This window comes from Monopterus albus, unplaced genomic scaffold, assembly GCF_001952655.1.
Source record: "Monopterus albus unplaced genomic scaffold, M_albus_1.0 scaffold51.1, whole genome shotgun sequence".
NCBI lineage: Eukaryota > Metazoa > Chordata > Actinopteri > Synbranchiformes > Synbranchidae > Monopterus > Monopterus albus.
In genome coordinates this window covers 6,895,211-6,916,113 of record NW_018127931.1, presented here as the reverse complement: position 1 = coordinate 6,916,113, position 20,903 = coordinate 6,895,211, and the positions used below count along the sequence as shown (strand labels likewise).

General features: G+C 40.8%; 1 protein-coding gene across 1 annotated transcript in view; it reads right to left on the bottom strand.

The window, feature by feature from the left end:
• mpped1 (metallophosphoesterase domain containing 1) overlaps nucleotides 1-20,903 on the bottom strand; it is an 87,607-nt gene that overhangs the window by 9,651 nt on the left and 57,053 nt on the right. Inside the window, exon 4 of the mRNA XM_020601428.1 lies at nucleotides 1,356-1,471. Within this exon, the coding sequence (XP_020457084.1) occupies nucleotides 1,356-1,471 (116 nt within the window). The remainder of the gene's footprint in view (nucleotides 1-1,355; nucleotides 1,472-20,903) is intronic.

The following is a 20,903-nucleotide window of genomic DNA, read 5'->3' as shown; positions in this document are numbered from 1 at the left end:
AAGAGTGTACAGGATGCCAGTCAGCTTGTGGACCAGCGTCTGTGTTTGTTCAGACCCTTGCGATGTCGGTGTGTAACAAGGGTGTGTGTGAGAATTAAAACCAGTAAGTGTGCCGAGGCTGAGAGGTGATCACTATGAAGGTTAAGTTGAGTGGACTATGTGAATCAGTGCTTTCATTACTGTCACCTTTTATCCACTCAGTACGACAATGATTCATCAGTGCCACTTCCAATGCTCTCTTTCACAGAGATTGTGTTCAACAGATAGAGGCAAGCACATTCCTGTCTGATCTTTGCATGCATATGTACAGACAGGTGACAAATGAAAGGAAAAACCAGCATCAAGTGTCTCAGTAAGGTTTTGGGCCACCACGTGCCACCAGAGCAACTTCAATGCACCTTGGCATTGACACTCCAAGTTTTTGAACTCTACTGGAGGGATGAACATCATTCTTCCAAATGATATTTCCTCAGGTGGTGAAAACTGGTGGTTGTCATTCCATGCACATTTGCGTATTACCGGTGCTGAAGAAAAAAATATGCAACGCGTGTGCATCTTTCTTCCCCAACTGCTTTCCTCTCCAACTTTGCAATGGGCGCCACATGCACACATTCGGTGACCAAATGGCAGAGAAAAGGAGGCTGATAGTCTATCACCAAACACCATCCACCAAAAAAGAAATCAGCAGTGCAGGATTACTTTGGATATCTTAAAATCGAACGCCTTCGAGAAAACCATCTCTCTGTACAGGTCAAAGTATGTGTTCTGTTTATAACTGCAATCTCAAACAATAAAGAGTGTGAGCCTACAAACGTTGGTCATAAAATTATCGAAATCATTTTCCACAGTCTGTTTTTTCCATTCATCTCTGACTTACAAAAGGACTCACACTGATCTTGATCTGACCCCAGAAACACACACAAACCTTCCTGGGTCACATAAGTAAGTTTTGTGTGTGTGTGTGTGTGTGTATACATATCTTTGTGAAGGTGGGTTTTACTTATTTACCTTGGGAGTGAGGGTTTAGGGTTATAATTAAGTTAAACTATGGGTTAGAGACTAGGAAAAGCATTACACACAGTTATTAGGTTCACCTATCCAATATAACAGCACCTGCCATAACATCTATTTGTATGAAGCTCATAATGTTTCAGGTTTTGGTCAACTTGTTGGACATGTATAAATTAAGTTATATATGTTTGTTATAGAGGTCATAATTAAAGAAGGTGTTGTACTGGTCTGCTGTATATTCAGTGGTGTCTCTAAATTTTCGTCCTCACATGAGGGGATCAGGATATTTGCAACACCTGTCCTGTGTGTGCATTTGTGTGTGTGTACTGTAATGTGCGTCTCACCCAGTGGGGGGCAGTGTGTGACCAGGATGTCTGTGTTGTCGGGTATCTGGTTCCACTTGTCCAGCAGAGCCTGACCCCGCGGCAGGTTGAAGCCCCAGCCATAGTACCAGGGCTGCCTGCAGACACACATAAACACATAAAGAAACAGAAAAATAAATATTTTGGTTAATACACAAACTGTCAGAGGAGTGCAGACATCATCATACTGGATGTTTGAAATACAGAATTCATCTCACAACCACCTTTACACAACATTTAACCTCTGCATTAATAATACTGTTCATTCAAATGAGACCTAGGAACATCTCCCATTCCACTCAGTTGTGTGCCCACAGTGAGAAAACAAAATCAAACAGGGGATCATAACACACAACATGCAACACTCACACACCGCAATCTAATGTAGTCCCAACTGTAAGAGGACTAGATGTATTACTGAGAACATTTTAAATAAACCACTAAAAACAAACACACAGCAAAGCAAGATCAGAACAATAGTATCAAGCTTTTCCTGGATGGTGGATAAAGACAATGTAATGTAAAGAAGAAGAGTCCATTTAAGAGTTTGGAAATGGTGTAGAAGTACACACAAAGCGTTGGTGAAGTTTTTAATGTTGAAAACTGGATACTGTTGCTGGATACAGCTGTAAAAATCTGGCCTCTTTAAGGTAAAAGTCTTTTTAAAGTTTTCCTGTTTTTCTTTTCTTAACAGGATTTAACAGTAAGTGGGATTTTCTAACTGTCACCTTGTTGCCTGAAGTTGCTCATGATGAAAAAAACTGCAGGAAGACAAGATGGAAAGCAAAGACCTCTCACTCCTCTTTATGCTGCCCTGACAACAATGTTCAGCTTCCTTCAATTCAGTGCCTAACATATGTTTGAACTTCAGGATGAGTAGCTACCCAGGGGACTTATGAAGAGCCATCATGTAGGGGTGGAATCACAGTCAGCCCTGAAATTCTCCATGACTGGAAGACAAAAGGAGAATAAGGGACAAATGAAAAACGAAGAGAAGAAGAATACGTAGAAGAGGAGAGCCTTGATGGCTGGTGCTCGTGTCCCTTTACTTTGATAGCGGACGCCTTGTCTGTGAGTTGAGTGACAGAGAAGAAATTAACATGTCACTTACAATCTGTACTCCGATCCATCTTCCCCTCTAGCACACACGCGTGTGTGCAACCACAACTGTCGACATCCGCCGCCGTGCAACCATGTTTTTTTTTTCTTTTTTAAATTGCTGAGTGCAGTCACTTGAAAAGCCAACTTTATCGCTGTGGCCGCTGCCCGACTTGTCTGTGCTCAGTGAAACATCAGATGAGGATTTTTTTAGAATAATTTCCGGTGTGTGTGTGTGTGTGTGCAAGACATGCTTGGGGACTTTATAGACAGCTGGAGAGACGGAAAAGAAGGCCTGAAGATAGGAAGAAATAATTGTCACACACTCTCTCTCCCTTCTTTCTCTCTAATCAGGAAAGCTAAAAATGGTGACCCTGAGGTCACTGGTGCCGGAAAGGTTGGGCAAGTGCATGTAGAAGTGCATCATGGGAAATCATCCTATTTCAACCATACTGCCCATGATTAAAATTCCATCCGTTTCTGAACATCAGAAACTAAACATTTCTGATGAATGATCCAACGCTGCCCATGAACACAATTTCAATAATTCACACAGTGAATATTAAAACATTTATTCTGGCCTCCGCATATTAATAGGCTTGGTGGAATGTAATATTCATGTCCATCTTAACATGGACGTCTCAATTAAAATGGAATGAGTTCAGCATTGCGATTGAGTCTCCTGGTTCCCTCAGTGAAGGGATGAAGAGAGAGCAAAGGACAGATGGTAAGGAGCCTCCCCTCAATAATGACCAACCAGACGGTGATTTATCCTAACAGAGAGGTGGCTAAGCAAAGAGACACAATAATGAGGATGGAGAGAAAAAGTGATAAGCTTGGAAGAATGGAAGGACAGAGTAGTTCGAGTAAGGACAATAATGAACTACATTTACATGTGAAGCTGTCCTTCTGTAAAATGCAACAGTATAAGTCATTGTACCAGCAGGTCGTTACGACAAAGTGTTATTGTTTGGCGACATTTAGTGACCGGGTATTTATGACATGAGGAAAGCAATAAATAACGTGATGTAGCATATAGAGGCACAAAATGCACGTGAGGAGACGGCTAGGCACACAAAACGTGCGCTTTTGTTCCTAAATGTAACCAAGTGGTTTTTGTATCTAAACCTAATCGAGTAGTTTGTGTGGCAAAACGTAATGAAACTGTGGTTTAATAATCGTAACAACATATTTTTGACAGGTTCCAAAACAGGAGAGCTTCCATATCTTGCTGATGGCTAGCCGTCCTGTTTATAGCTGCTTCTAGGGTGACAAAAGCCCCTAAAGCTTGGTACTGCTACATACATTGTCGCTAATGTTGTCAGAATTGTTGAGATTTCTCCCGCTACTGTACAAGCGCTACAGTATTTAATGACATGCCCATATGGGTCATACAGGTTGGAGGACTTATAGTTGCATGTACACTTTCAAAATGCACATTGCATTTTCCAAAACATATTCAGTATTTGCACAGATTTTCCTTCTTCCAAAAACTTGCTTAAAGCACATAGTTAACAGCTTTAGTGGACAAACCTACACACTAGTATCCAAGTTTTTTGAGCTTTTTATTTGGAACAGAAACACCTGGTAATCCATATCCCCCAAGGGCTTTGATGTGAATGTGTAGGATTGTCTTTGATTCCTCTACATCATTTCACTCCCCACTGAGTTCCCTCAGCTCATAAAGATGAACCCAGTTTGGTTTCGGTGTGCTTGGACTCATTTACCCTCCGCTGGATTTGGCTTCTTTAACTGTTCATGTGGGTCATAATTTTACTTTTATTTCAGCATGTAGCTCCTCATTAAAGTGATTTATTATTATATTTTGTTTATACCTGTGTACATGGCAGACAGAGAGGTGGTTTACATGCAGTCTCAGACTTTCTAGCATATTTGAGTTTCTCAAATAAAGTAAGATGGCCATCCACATTTCTGAAACTAGGATGTTTACATGGTCAAACACATATGTATCCTGGTATCTGTTACACCAAATTTGCAAGTGCTGCCATTTGTAGCATGAAATAATTTCCCATTTTGTTTTGTTTGACACGAATCCCTAATCAAAAACAAATGCAATACTTGTGAGCCATGTGTGAGCATACATGATTCCAAGTTGTCAAAGAGAAAGGCATCGTGCGATAATGTGAATTTAGTTGTTTTTATGTTTTAAAATGCCGTGACCTCCACCTGAAACCAAGGATGGAGGAGCATTGATCATTTGATTTGATTTGATTTATTCTTTCAAGCATGTAAAGACAGTTGATATGTCAACACACATAATTTTACACATATCCAACAAATGCTAATCCAATATCAATTTGCTTATACCTAGTACATGCTTGAATGGAGTAGGAAGAAGTCAGACTTATCAATCTAAAACAAGAATACACACAAAAAGTCTCAGATTAACAAACATCACACAAAAATTAGGCAGTTTTCCTGTGTATCCCTCCATTTCTGTAGATCTAGCTGTTTGTGGTTGTATTTTGTTTTTATCTGAACCATATCCTCTTTTTTTGACAAATAGTTGTGCAATACCATGAAATAGCAGTATCTATTAAAATAAAAGACAGAAATTCAATAAGATGATGCATCCTCAAGGCTCTTCCCCTCATCTTATTTCTAACATATTCCATCATCCAGGCTGCGTTTAACCTTTGTATCATTCAGGACAGCTCTAATGATCATCCCATACATTAGCATGTTATGGCACTCTCCTGAGTGCTACATGCCCATTGGCATCCAGGCCATGTCAGCTAACCCCTGACTGTAGGCTAACCACTGCATCTAACTGCACTCAATGACACACATTCATCACAGTCAAAACTGCCCTAAACACTATGAGGGTTCCCAAAGCATCAGAAACGTGCTTCTAATAAAAGAGATATCACCTCGCACAGCACACCACATCCTTTTTAACTCAACACAAAGAGCGACAACGCAGGCACTGAGTGAACACTCCTCGCTGTCACTGCGGGCCTTTGTGATGCGATCAGCACACTCATAATACAAGTCTCAGGAATACTGAAGTTAAAAATGAACTTTAGAGCAGATGAGACTTTGAATGAATAAGAGTAGAATTTACTTCCAACAAATAACAGGTGTTAAAATCGTTGTTCTGCATTTGTTTGACATAAGGATCAAATAAAACAAACACAGCTATTGTACATGTGTGAAAATGTTTATTAGACTCATTCCAGTGCCTTCACATGGAAAACGCTGCGAAAATATTGAAGGACTGATATGATGATCACAAACAACTCCCTGTGTCACAGCCTTGAAAGAACAGATAGCAAATGGGCTGCTTTAGCATGCATCCATTATTCATTAGGCACTGTACTCGTCCATGTCAACAACCTCTGCAGTGGCACAACCAAACCATTCTTTCTTTTGTCTCTCTCACACTCAGCTTTCATCACATCTTTCTATAATCTAGACCCAAACTGTTAAAGAGTAGGGATGTAATGATACCAAAAACACATGGTGTGATATTGTCATGATATTAAACGGTGAAGAAAAAATACGTTTATTAAATGACAAATCTACATTTTTGCATGATTTTACTGCACCTGCTTTCCTTCCTTATTAAAATAAAGACGACGACTAAATACATTGGGACAAGTCACGTAAAGGTGAGATTAGTGCTTTACTTGGAGTTTCTCAAACACCGTGGCCTACTTTTTTAATAAAAAAAGATTAAGAGTGGTTACTAAGCGGGTGGCTTTGCATTTGTGCATCCAGTTTGTTTGCCCATCTCCGTTAAAACGTAGCGCACAGTTGTGTCCCGTCTGTTTCTACGAGGCATATCCAAGACTGTCACTGTTCAGCATTTCTCAATTTCTTTTCCACCCTTGTCATTTGCTGAAACGGGAAAACTGAAATGCTGCCCCACAACAGGCCTACAAGTCAGTGATGGAGCAACCGCTACATAAGTTTCAAATTCATTGACTTTAATGCAGTTATACTAGTGAAATAACCATATTTTCTGATAGTGTCACAGTCCAATATTGAAAAATTACAAATATCGTTACATCCCCACTCTTTACTCTCTCACACCCAGCTTTCATCTCATCTCTATAGTAAGAAGAAGAAGCTTTATTTTATTGTCATTGTAACATTGTGACACATGCAACGAAATTTTGTTTGGAGCCGAGGGCCCCGGGCCGCTGCGTACATGCACACCACCAACACGGGCAACTTGGGGAGTTCAGTGTCTTGCCCAAGGACACTTCGACACGTGGACTGCAGGCACCGAGACTCAAACCTTCAACCTTCCAGTTGAGAGAAAACTGCTCTACCCACCGCACCACTGTCAACACGCAAATGCTTAAAGAGCCTATAAACTAAAAAACACCCAACAAAACACTTTATAATCCAGCTCAATTTGATGTCAGACTTGATTGACCTGACATTGTTCCAGTGAGCCAATGCAAAAGAAAAATCATTACAAGTGCTGACGTACAGACTGAGAGCATGACTGGTTGTCACCTTGATGCATCTCCAACCAGGCTTCAGAGTTTATGGTGCTGCAGAAATGAGAGGTCATCCCTCTTTCTATATGCACCAGCACCATGTCAGAATCAGCCTGATGCTTTTGCACTCAGACGCCACTTTACCTTGTTCTGTGCCAACAAGATCTTTAACATTCCATGTTATTTCTGAGGCATATTAAACAACAAAATAAAAGCCTTTTTAAGAAATTACAGTAATTCCCTGAACATGTGCAGAGACAAGCCTCAGTTTCACACTCTAGAGACATTATACAGTACTTTATCATAAACATGGAGATGTGTAGGCATGTGTGGGTGTGATATTTTATGTGCTTATAAAATGACAGCAGATACTCGCACTAACATCAAACAGCCTTCAAATCCACAACAGCTGGATCTATTTTCCTGGTTGTCACAGCAATAATAACCAAGGTCCTGGTCTCTGGTTTGCTTTGTTTTCCCTCACAGAAAAACTAATATTTGCTTTTCCTTATCTTTCATTCAAATAAAATAAAGTGGGCTGAAACACATATGATCACTAATATCATTTATAAGTAATCCACTTGTCATTTTGCTGTCAATAACATTGGTAAATATATTATCTACAGTATTAGTGTTGCATGCTGGGTTGTTACTCTACTTGGTTTTGTAATTTTTGGGTATAAACTGCATCTATATATTGTGTTAATAAACTCCTCAGTTCCTGTGTGTTTGTTAGGATTTAACAAATCTATATTGAAGTCACCACATATGAACATCAGGGATCATACCATCAGGGATCATCAGTGTCTGTTTAAATAAACATAAATACATATATAACGAGTGATTTTGTGTTTACTGTGTTGGATTAACTATTTGTGACAACTGTGACCATCTGAACTTTGAGTTTAATAATGTACTAAAATCAACTGAAACCAATAATTGCCTGAAATGTTGGAAAACAACTAGTAGTTAATGGGTTAAAACAGTCAAAATCACTAGTCAATCAATTTGTGATTGATCAAGATGGTTTTGAGTTCCTGTCAAAACATCTGAAAACACACTTTCTGAAATTAAAAAGTTTTATTTAGTGGCTTTAAACATTGGAAAGAAAAAAAAAATCATTACCTTAAGTTTGTCATCCAGTGTCCCTAAAACATTGATGATCCAGTCTATCATTTTGTCAAAAGCAGATTACAGAGGCCTTTATAATGTACCCTCGCTGGTTTTAATTTTGTTCTATCAATCATTCTGCAAAAAAGTGATTCCCTTTCATACATTTTATATCTCATTTTGCAGCAAGCCTCTGCATGGCGTCCGCCACGCCAGGAAAATATCTCCATGCCGACTGTAGGTATCTTCATCATAGTAACGACAAAGGGATTATCTCTAGCAAAGGATTGACCGTAAGTAGCTTCTCTCTGTGAAAGAACCGCTCCTATGTTTGGTGAGCAAACCCAAGACTAACTGGATGTAATTCCATGGATAATATCCTTGCTTCAGAATTATGATTTTTGTTTTAATCAGGTAAAGGATTACACTGGTACAAGTGATTTGTGTTAACTTAGAGGAGGGGAATCAGGCAACGCATGGAGCGGGGCTGGAATTTGCTGTGGGTTTTAGAACACAAACAGATGTTTGTGTTTGAGCGCTCAATCCCCTGGCATATCTTCAGGCTACACACTGGGAAAACAACACACACACACACACACACACACACACACACACACACACACATACTGTACACTTGTTTTTCTATAACTGCAAGGGCAACATATTGCATTCCATAGCTGCCCATCCGAACCTTAGTTGTCGTAAGTAAATATCCAATTCCAACCTTTACCCTAACAAGTAACCTCAACCTGATTCTAACCTGAACCCTAAAACCAAGTCTTAACACTCAAACAGCCCTGTGAAGGTGTGAGGACTGGTCACAAGAGAACAAGAGGAAAGGTCCAAGCCTGCACTGCTTTTACATTTTAAACACAAGCAGGGCAAAGCACAGCTCTTTGATTTGTTTTTGAGTTTGCAAGTATCACTGTGTGTTTGTGTGCATTCCTGTCTAAAGGAGGCTCACTGATACTGTACCACTAAGTCCATGAATCATTGAATGGGACTGCACAACACCCATTTCTGCATCTCTCCTTCTCTCCTTCTTCATTCTCTTTATTTTTTTCTCTCTCCTCCTCATCACATCTCTCTGTCCGCCTCCCCTCTCCTACTCCTTCATTCTCTGTCTTTCTCTGACATGTTTCTCCATCTCTTTCTTTCTGTCTCTCCCCCTTGTTATAGCAGGGGAAAGGACCTGCTGCCTGCTCTCAGAGAGGCTGCCTTCTGTGTTTGAGAGGGAATGTTTTTTTAGAACCACATCAACAGTGAAGACACTCCTAGGTCCAGCCAGGGAGGAGAGAGTTTGGAGACAGATCAGTAGGTATTAGTACTTGAATACTGTTTTATTACTGATTGAAATGCATCTGTTGACTGAGCAGCACTACTAGGGCTATATGTTATCTAGGAGACACAAATCAACATGATCATTTATATGGAGCTGCTTTTTTTTTACCACAAGGTGAATGTAAGTTAAGTATTCACTCTATTTTGGCCCCTGTTTGAACTCCATCAACTCCTGAGGGAAATGTCTGGCTCTAAATGTTCCACTGTTTTCACTAGCTAGTCTCTAACCGTGTCTGTCTGCTGTTTGCTGCTAAGTAGGTAGTGTACAGTGGCTTTATTAAAGCCTTTTAGCTGGAGAAAGCAGCTGCCACTGGAAATGATTTTGAGGACAGTGGAGTGTACTAATAAGAAGATGCATTCATTATTACTATTACACAAGTATTGTGTGTGTACCAAAGCCTGATACAACTTCTTCCTCTGTGGACACAGAGCTCCAGAAACTATAGCAACACATCAGTGAGCCATACTGTTGCACTGGGTGACATGTTCCTTCATTACCATGAACACACACACTGTAGTTTATTGTGACTCAATCCCACATACACTGTCCTGCTGTCACAAATACTCACTAGAGTGGTGGTTCTCAAACCATTTTAGACCACGGCATCCCTTCATATAAAATTTTTTGTACTGGTACTCCAAGCCACCCAACCCCCAACAGCAAACTTTATATTACTACCCGCATTCCTGTCACTACTGACAGATGGTTTCTTGTCCTACATTTTTGATGCTGGGAACAGGCACATTTAATGCACTGTCATGTCAGATATCTGTCTTCCACAAACAACCAACCTGTACACTAAGTCATTAGCCAGATAGTTTGGGTTTAGTTTTGTTGGTGGGATCAGGTTTAGTGAACTCAGACATGTATCAGTATTTCTTTGAGCTTGATTTTCTCGTGTTTGCTCTGACTGAAAAACACCTAAGCTGGAAAGTATGTTACAATATTGTGACATGTGGCAACAGTGAGTCGCTATTATCTGTAGCATAACAGCGACAGAGCTTCTTAAATTTGCTAATTTTGATGTTTACTGCATTTTTTTCCTGTTGGTTTGAATGTAAACACCACGCTGAATGTGATGAGACCTTATTGAAAATTCACAAAAAACAAAGAGTGATAATCACCCTGTCATGGTTCTGTCCTACTGCTTCCGGTTTCAGGCTCTTGTTTTGTCACCACTTCCTGTTCTAATTTCATCTCAACTATGGATTCTTTACTGTAATCAGTGCTCATTGCCTACACCTGTTTTCACCCCTATTTAGGCAGCTTCCTCCCACCAGGAAGGTGTCAGATTGTTCTAGACTCCGTGCAGACTTTCCAGAATTTCTTCTTGTTTCCTGTGATTCCTGTTTATTGACCCCGGATTGCCTTGACCACCGATTACCGCCTTGCCCTCCTGGTTCTGATTGTGTTTCTGTGTCTTGACCTTTGGACTTCCCTCTCTGACCTCCCGTTTTTGGATTACTTGGCTGTGTGTGTTTGCCGGCATTGAACCTGGACTGTTATTGGACTTGGAGTGTGTTTTTTGGACTATTGCAGTGTCTGCCCTTACTGTGAGTAATAAAAGAGAACTAGCCACTCACTTTCGTCTGACATTATAATTGAGTCCGCCATTAACTGTGTTGGTAGCTTTACTGGCCAACCCTGACACACCCTTGACCTGTTTGCAGGGTATCCCAGGGTGCTGCAGCACCAGCTTTGGGAACCACCAAATATGGATTTCTCTGCTGCTGAAAATAGTCCCCAACAAAAACATATTTTCTCCTCTTCATTATATTTTCAAGATTTTCAGTAGGAACCAATGGGATTAGAGCTGGGAGGCATAGAGTAGAGAATTCAGAAGTTAATGAGAGATTGACAAATTGTTGATGTGATGTTGTCACTGGTTTTGTGACAAACATTTAAAAAAAAACTGGCCTTATCTTTTAAATTTCAGGGTTATGTACAATAAAACATATTTATATTCCTCAGACTAATGTAAGGGAGGCTTTTTCAACACTGGCAACAATGTCCAGATGAGGGAGGGTGAAACAGGAAAACTTAAAACACATGCATATATACAGACATTAATAAGAGGTCATATAAGAGCTGAAAAGAGAGGATGAAAAAGAGGAGGCATGGTGAAGAAGTGCTGCAGGCTTAGGCTAATAAAAAAAGGGCATACGAATTAAAGAGGATTACTTTAACAAGGCCTATCTTAATGTGTGACACAGACCTCATGCTAATCACTACATGCACCAATGCAGTGAAAACACCCAACCATGATCACCTCTGCTAGATTTAATTAACTACTCATGACTTAACAACCCTAATTACAGCCGGGGGAGGCAATATAGTGGGGTGCAGCGCAGCAGAATACATACACACACACACAAACCATGCACACATATCTATGAAAGGATGTTCCTTCTATTACTTTTTGCTTTATTTATTTATGTTTTTATTCTTCAAACTTCCTCTGCCTGACAGCTGTCTCTTTAGATCCTTGGACCTACTTGCCCCCTCACTGGGGAACTCCACTGGGAAAATGTTTCAATTAAAAGTGTGCAGAGGCGAGGCTGTTATTCCCCCAGGACTCCCTCACTTCAGCAGAGGTTGACCATGGAGCCCCTGCTACATCGTCTGGTGGATGAGACCACCTGCTGGTCCACTACAGAAGCAGACTCAGACTCAGTTGATCACTCCTGAAGCTCAGCCTGAGGCTAGGTTTTCCTTAGTGCTTCTACGAGCTTCTCCTGCATGTCAGAGTAATACAAGACGTGGGTCGATAAGTCCACTGACTCATTCGGTAGCTAACTTGTAATATCCAGTCATATTCATACAGGTGTACAGAGGGACTATTATAACCTGAAGCTTCTTACTGTTTACTGCAGGAGCTTCCTTCACCACCCCAACCACCTCCATAACTTTTATAATTTTGGTTTGACTAAGATTTATTGTTTCTGTATTTTTGAAGGATCAGCCTTCGCCGGCCGAATCCTAATGCAGAACAACTTTCTATTGAATGTCGGCATTTAAATCTTGAACTGCAGAATAGTACTATACAGGCATTATTTTTTGAGATACTCAGTTGAACCATGGAATGAATGAATAGGTGGATATGACTCATAACATTTTTGGAAATCTGCTCAAGATGAAAGAGCTGTGTGTCTAAGGAAGTATTCACACTAGTACTCACAATGCCACACTGGAGCCATCCTTAACATAACCCTTTCCCCCGTCACTCTAATGTTATAAATCCTAGAGTGCACAGAGCTCTATGCCTGCATTTGTTTCTTAGGGCACTCACAAGACTGGGCACAGAAGAAACTTTCTGATCACAGTTATGTTTTTTGAAAGAAATAACATAAATGCTGCTGCGTCAGTATTAAACTGTGACAAAAGTCGGAACACATGACCAATGAATGTGTTGTAGCGAGTCTGAACCGACTGTAGTTGGTGGAGGGAGAGAGATACAAGGGAATTGATAGCCATACAGTGGACTGTGAAGCTCCTGCACTGGCGATATCACCACAGTTAGCTCTGTGATGTTAGCCTAACAAGCGTGAAGATGGTGGACAAAACTTAAATTTTCGCTTCTCTGCAAGTTTATGCTTGTTTAGCAGATGTTGCCTTAAATGACTCCCACTGGCTTTTTACTCAGAAGTTTTATTGCACGTGCGCTAATGAGCGTATGTATTGTAAGCTTTAGTTTCACTTCTCTGGGGTCTCTGTCTCCAGTGCATGACAATGGCTGTCTGCTCCCTGTGTGTGTGTAGAAGCTGAGCACCACCCGCTCTCATTCAAACACCAACACAAAGGAGAAGTGGCTCCATAAACACCAAACCTATATTTTCCAATCCACTACTCTCAGCAGTCTTTGATAAAATGCTCCTGTAGAGCCCTAGCACATTACCACCAGTGCTCCTGTTTGATTGTGAGTTATTACACCTACTACAGCCTACAGTTTGCTAGCTACTGCTATCTTTCCTACACGTTCTCTTTTAATAAATTCATGCGCCTTTGGCGTCTATATGGGATGCTAAAGGCACTTAACATGTCATCAGTATTTGATGCCCTGGGAATGAGGGCAGGCTGAAATAAGACAGGTATCAAGCTCCTCTTTTGAAAATGACCATATATGGTCTTTAAAGGTTCCTTCCAAGGGCTGTTTTGGAGGCTGTGCCATTGCTGCCAATAAAGTTGTCCTTTTTGCTGGAGGTTTCACCTTTCCCCAGTTTTTCTCTTCTCCATGCACCTTTTAAAACAGGTGAAGCCAGAATTCTCTACTCTTAGCCACCTTTCTGTCTCTACACTTAGTGACAGCCACAGGTACTAAGGAGTTACAATGTAAACTTGTAGCTGCCATTTTTAACCCAAGCTACTCAACAGTGAATTGAACAAAGGAAAAGGTCCGAATGCCCAGACATGAAACAACAGTGAGCAGTGCCAGTGCCAGAGCTGTGAAAACACACTGATGGCAAATGCAAAGAGGATTCAATGCAAATTCAAAGAATTAAAATATAAGACGACAAATCATCAAAACACAAGATTAAACACAAAATTAAAATTCCCCTGTTCTTGGCTGGAGATTCAGAACAACAGAGGTTTTCACAGAAGCTTTCCTCCCGCCATCCCCTCCTCACTCCCACACAATGGAATTAGCAGTGCCCGTTTCGTGAAATTTGACAGTTATAACTCAATAGCCAGAGCAGTGTGCATACACACAAACAGGCACACGTGGAAAGGCAAAATACAGTATGCACATGTTCTTCAGGGCACAGACAGCCCGTGGTGTTAACATAGCAAGCGTGTGAGAATTTGACTCGGTCAGCCCACTCAGCATAGCGGGGCGCCGAGTCAGAGAACCACAGACAGAGAACAAGTTGTTTTCTGTGTTGCAAAGAGACAGTTTCTTCAGTTTAATTATGTATTGCGACTCAAAACCAATATACACACAATTGGATTCTTCATTCGCATATAAACTTTGATGTTTAATCTTGGGTTAGTGCGCACGCAAGTCATCCCACCATAATGAGAGTATCCTGACAGCAGGCATTCAGACACAGAATGAAAGACACAGACAGTGAATAAGAGGAGGAGGAGAGAGAAAGACAGAGAATATGCAAAAGCCAAACTTTAAATTTGAACAAATAACAAGGCATAGAGAGAATAGCAGTTATGGGTGACAGTATGATAAAGGAGATGAAGAATGAAGAGGAGGAAGAGGGATGGAGGGAGAGATGCAGCGAAAAAGGGAGGGACAGGTTTAGGACGGATGGAGAAAGACAGTGCTGGGAGGCAGAGTATATGTGACTTTGACAATAAGGAGGATTAAAGACGTGACAGAGACTAGCCTGCAGTGCCCTCCTCACTGTCACTGTGTGTGTGTGTGTATGTGTGTAAATTCCATCTGCTGATGGTCATGTGATACGAGTCGGCCCTTCAGAACAGCTACTAAATGGGCTTTTCTCGTCAAAGGTTTATCACAACTTAAATCTTATTTTTCCACAGTTTTGACCATCATTACAAGCACTTGTGATGAAACTGTACTTTATAAATCAGTGATTTCCATACAGGGTGGTGGTGGGTGCTCAATATGAGGGGAACAATATGAAGTGAAAAGAAAGGTGAACAGACCTTTTTCACAGTACACTTTTGAATTAGCAAACTAACCATAATAAATTGCTGAATTGCACTACAATAACAGCTGGAACTGAGCCCCTGTAAATGTCATTAGTTCCACCTGTGCTTTTACTGCTGCTGTATGAAAACCTGTCTGCTTGTGAAGAAGACCTATGAATCTAAATCATTTTGGCACGATAAAGAAAAAAGTGCTCTGGTGCTAGAAAGGCTGTCAAAATTCAGGCTAGCTAATTGTAGTTCTGAAAGCAAAATGTAATTACAAGACAGATTTGGACAGATTAGTGACACGAAGGAAAAGTGTAACCAGTAAATTAGTTTAGAGAGCTGCGTGTCATTTATGTGTAGAAAATCTGATTGTGGCCATGTTTAACCTTTTTTCATTTGCAGAACAGAAACAATGTCATGTTTCTGAAAATTCACCTAGATTCCTTTTGTTTTTGTTACCTGTTGATAAAAACACAGTGAAGGAACTGGTAATTTTGATAATAATCCCTCATTATAGGCTAAATGAAAACTGTATGCGCATGACTGCCATAGGTAAAGTAAGCCAAAGTTGCAGCAGGAAGTCAGACGGGATGGATGTTTACAACACAGACAGTTATGTTCTCTCCCAAATAAGTGTGGATTGCCTGAAAGGTTGCTTCTAAGCTTCTGATTTTATAACTATAGAACTTTGGATTCAATGTCTGAATGTTTCTCAAGAGAACCTAAATGCACCAACAATGAAGCTTCTTTAAAACAGTCCCTGTTCACATTATCATGCAAATTTGACAAAATGTAAAGATGTCAGAACAAGCCAGGGGTAGATGAGGTGCAAATAGAGTGGGTGGGGTAAGGAGAGCAGTGTTTGTGTTGGATTTGAGGTGCACTGCTCCTTTAATTTGCCCTTTATTTGGCCTTGCTTCTACCTGTGCGGTCGTGACTGTCTTCACCCCCGCACCTCTCTGCAGAGAGACATGTTGGCCCTCAGCATGACTTGTGTAACTCGCAGCAGGTCCCAGGACACATATATACACACGTGCACGCTCTCATTCTGTTACTCTCTCTCTCAAACACACCACACACACACACACACACACACACACAGATGCAAATACATACCCAGATAGAGATAGTGGATATTTGGGCTTTCTGTGCAAGTGTGTGTGTTTATGTGTCTTTCTATAGTTGAGTGGATTGCAGCAGGGGGTGTGCGCACAAAGTGGCGGGAGGATTAGAGGACTGCCAGAGCTCTGAGTGTTTTACTAGACACAGTCTTCTCTCAATGATACACTAGTAGCACACACACACACACACACACACACTCAGCAGTGGGCCCAGTTGGGTTTGATTTGCTTGTGTGTGTCCAAGCATCCTGTGAATCCTGGACAAGGACACTGTGGCATCATAGAGCCCATCTGTGGGACAGAGAGGGGGGACATCTGTCCATTTGACACACTCTCTCTCTCTTCTCTCTCTCTCTCTCTCACACACACACACATGCACACAAACATAGACAGCAAGCAAGCTTCATCAAAGATACAGTGAGAGGACACCAAGATACACTACACAGGAGTGTTTCCCTGGTCTGTCAGTGTGTGTCTGCAAGGTCTGGTGTGCATGCTGGTTACTAGCCTATCCGCACACAGCTGTCCTCATTCAGTTTTCACACTACTCAGCACCACACACACACACACACACACACACACACACACACGTTTGTTTTTGTCACTTACAAGATCCCTACATATACTGACATTTCTGATAGACCTACCCTAACCTTAACCAAAGCCAACACTTGCAGGGACCACATTGGTTTACAAAAACAATAAGGTCCCCACAAGTATAGAAAAACGAGGCCACACACACAGTGTAGTACAGTAGTTATAGCATATCAGACTGGCATACGCTGTACTCACCAATTCAGCTAACAGTTGTAGCAGCAGTGGCTGTGACACAGCTTATCGAGGCTGTTAGGCTATTTTAAAATGCTTAGCAGGCAACTGCAAGCAATTTGCATCAAAAATCATTCTCATTCTCAGAGTCACTTCTCAGTTCGTTAAACACACAGACATGATACACATAGTTTAGGTTGAGTGTGACTTATAATTTCCAAGGACATCATTAACTATGATGTCGATGATGAATAAAATCATGTGTAACTCCAGAACCTGTCTATAAGTTTTCTTCAGTATCAGAGTAACCCAGTAACAGCTGTCTGTACATCCATGGGTACACCACTGCAAATAAGAACTGCTAACAACTAATGCAGACAATTTGACAAAATTGGCTAAAAAACAGGGCTCAAGTTGTAACTAAAGGACCCTGTGCCAACATTATATTTTGTTTACATCTTGCAGTTGTCTCAGTTTTGTCTGTGAAAAATCTGATTCCATTCCCTAAGTTAATGCTGTCACTGGCAGCTGGCTCCTTCCAAAAACTGCCCTGCCATCACATCACCCTTCTCTCACTTACATGTCTGTCCATCCAGCTATACTGATACATCTATCCATCCACCCCAAGGCTGTGAAATCTGCTTCTTTGCTGAAACACTGAAATATCACATCTCACGGCCCCAATTACACACACTCACAAACGCACGCACACACACACACACACACACACACACACACACACACTCACACACACGCGACAGGTCTCAGTCTCCCTGATGTCTTCGATTTCACATCACCCTTCTCTCACTTACATGTCTGTCCATCCAGCTATACTGATACATCTATCCATCCACCCCAAGGCTGTGAAATCTGCTTCTTTGCTGAAACACTGAAATATCACATCTCACGGCCCCAATTACACACACTCACAAACGCACACACACACACACACACACACACACACACACACACTCACACACACGCGACAGGTCTCAGTCTCCCTGATGTTTTCGATTTTTAATAAAAGAACAGTCTGCTGTCGTAGGGGGGCATTTGACAAAGAAAAAGGAGGAGAGGGAGACTGTGGGGATGAGGAAAGTTGGACTGGCGAGGAGAAAGATGCAGAGCTAGCAGTGGAGGAAGAGGGGGAGAGGGGAAACGTAAAAGAAAGGCAATACAGCATTGCCAAACAAAGATATGAGGAGTGAAAGCAGGATAGACAGAGAGGGGAAAGTGGGGTACGGCCGGACAAGCAGAAGGAGAAAATCAAAACTAAGATTAGTGACAGATGAATTTGGTCCCCTGTTCCTGCTCTCCTCTGCTTTTCTGACACTTCCTCTTTCTGTCCATCTTTTTCTCTCACATACTTCTTTTGCTCTCTAATGAAATCTGTTGGTAACAGAGCCAAAGCTGACTCCAGGCCTCCAGAGAACGAGGGCTTCATATCACATCAGTTCAGTGGATCTGGTCCAACGGGACTGTGACTCAGCTATTTGTGGATTTAGTATTGGACTGTAGACGATGATACTATAAGTCAGGGGTAAAATCCCACTTCATTCAAGGTACATCATACATACGCTGAATGAAAGATTTTTTTTAAAAAGCATGCTTTTATTACTGAAGCATTTCAGATGCACTTCTTCATTATTAAGGTATTTCTTTTTATTGTCATTGGAAACTTTGTGTTCTTCACTAGAATATAAAATAAAGTCCTGCAATTTGAACAAAGACTGCACGATGCTTAATTTATAGTATTGGATCTGTAAAAATCTGTGTAGGGATTAAAAGCATAAAAAAGTGCCCTGCATTAATTTGTCTGTGGCACCACAGCAATCACACGTACATAATTTTGCACAGCTTTAAAAATGAAAGAACAAAATACATTGTTTGTAACTGCCCTTTATGACACACAAACATCTTGGCAGACCATCTTCTATCAAAACCACCATAAATTAATGTTGAAAATACAGTTTTAAGATGTGACAATGGTATGGTCACGATTTGATTAGGTTCAGGCACAAAAACAACTTGGTTAAAGTCAGGGGCAGATCATGTTACTTATGGGGTCGTCGTAATCGACTACAATAATTAAGAAGTGGATATGTTATCAAATGATTCTGGTCATATTTTATACAAAAATGATCAAATCAAAAGTGGTCTCCTGGGTTAAAGTCCATCCCTACCGCCTCCCCTACACATTAATAGCATATTAATTTAGGAGTATACAACATATAGGCCTACTGTAAGCATAAAACTTAAATAGCATGATCATAGAACTAGATTCACAGTGACATAGTTAGACAGTGGATACCTGAACAGAACCCAACAGTAACTGTAGGCACCTGAGATTTTGGTTTGGGTTCAGATGGAAATTTAGAATTCATGTATGGGTTCGTTTTCATAGGTCAAACTTTAGGCTAAACAGGCGTAAATGCACCTCTAGCTATTTCACTTGTAAATATTTTGACCTATAAAATGAACTACATAATTCAATGCTTCTTCTTCAGTCTAATTTAAGGTGCCATTAAAAATTAAAATGACAAGCATGAGCTATGTTAAATGACAACACCATACAGGATATGAGACACATGAGGGCTATACTAGAAAAATACAGGCTCTGGTTGGGTTTGGCCACCACACTCTCAGGCTGGGGTCAGGTCTGGACAAAAATATGTGGCTGATCCATACTCTAGACCTACTCCTGAAGCTGGACTTCCTTAAAGGTGCACTAACTAATTTATTTTCAGCTGAGGGTCTGGTGAGACTCAGAAAACTGACACTTTTTTTTCCAGCAAAGTAAACTACGGACACACTGTGCAAAATGCAGCTAGCAAAGTACTATCATTACACAAAGCTTGAATTACTCCTGATTTAAAATAATATCATTTCAATACAAAGGTAAAATCATGACTATGTTACCAAAACTAACGTCTTAGCTTTAACACATTCCAAAAGATGGCAGCTTTAAATGGGCTCCATCACAAAAAGCCAAAGCCATGTAACCCTGGTTTTGCTCTTTCTTTGTCCCACTCTCTCTGTGCACAATAATGTGACCTCTTGGCAGCCACTGTTTCAGACTTTTAGCAGATAAGAGCTCTTCCATGGCTGGCTGTTTGAAATGACTACTCAAGATTCAAAAAACACTTCTTTGAACCTTTGCTAGGTGGCACATGGTTCTGATGTCCAGACTAACCATGCATCAAAACAGAGGGTAGGGAAACAGGAACAACAACAGAAGGGCTGTAGACAACAGAGTGACAGGGGGTATAGCCGAGAGACAACACATCTATTAGAAAATGTGTAAAATCTTAGTTAATGCTATCCTTATCATGTCAGTTGGTACATATTCCCACTCTTCCTGTTTTGGATGAGAAAAGATCAGAGTAAGACACCTCAGATATCAGCCATCATCATGTCACTTGGAGATTGATTCATTTTAAAACTGCAGCCTCCACCTGAAGGTGTGAAAAAGAGGTTGGCCTTGATGTTTGGACTCACAGAGGTGCAATGATACTTTACCAAGCCTTTTAATCAAGGCTGTCCTTTTGTTCATCCATTAATTTACCTTTGAGAGTTTAACTTTCAAGGATTTTGAAGGCTTTGGGGAGCTATACATTACAAAACTCACCCCAAAGCATAATATGTGGCTAGATTCAATGCAATGCTAAGATTTTTTCATCTTTATTTCAATGTACAGCACAAAGAAAGCAGGAATTCAAATAATGCTTACAATACTGACAGGATGCATTAGTAAAACTGCTGGACAAATTGATCTACACAATCTGATGATGCCAAGATGCTGAAAAATGTGTTTGACTCATAAATGTTTGCTTTCGTTGCTGATTTCTTCCTCCCAGTCTCCAGCCCATCTCATGCATCTAGTAAGTGGATGATGCTCTGTCAGGGCGCCATTTCCATTTCACAGCACAATACAAAGCCATAAACAAAACTACATGAATCACTGTAAACAATAGGAGCGACATGACAAACGCCACATGGAAACACTCTC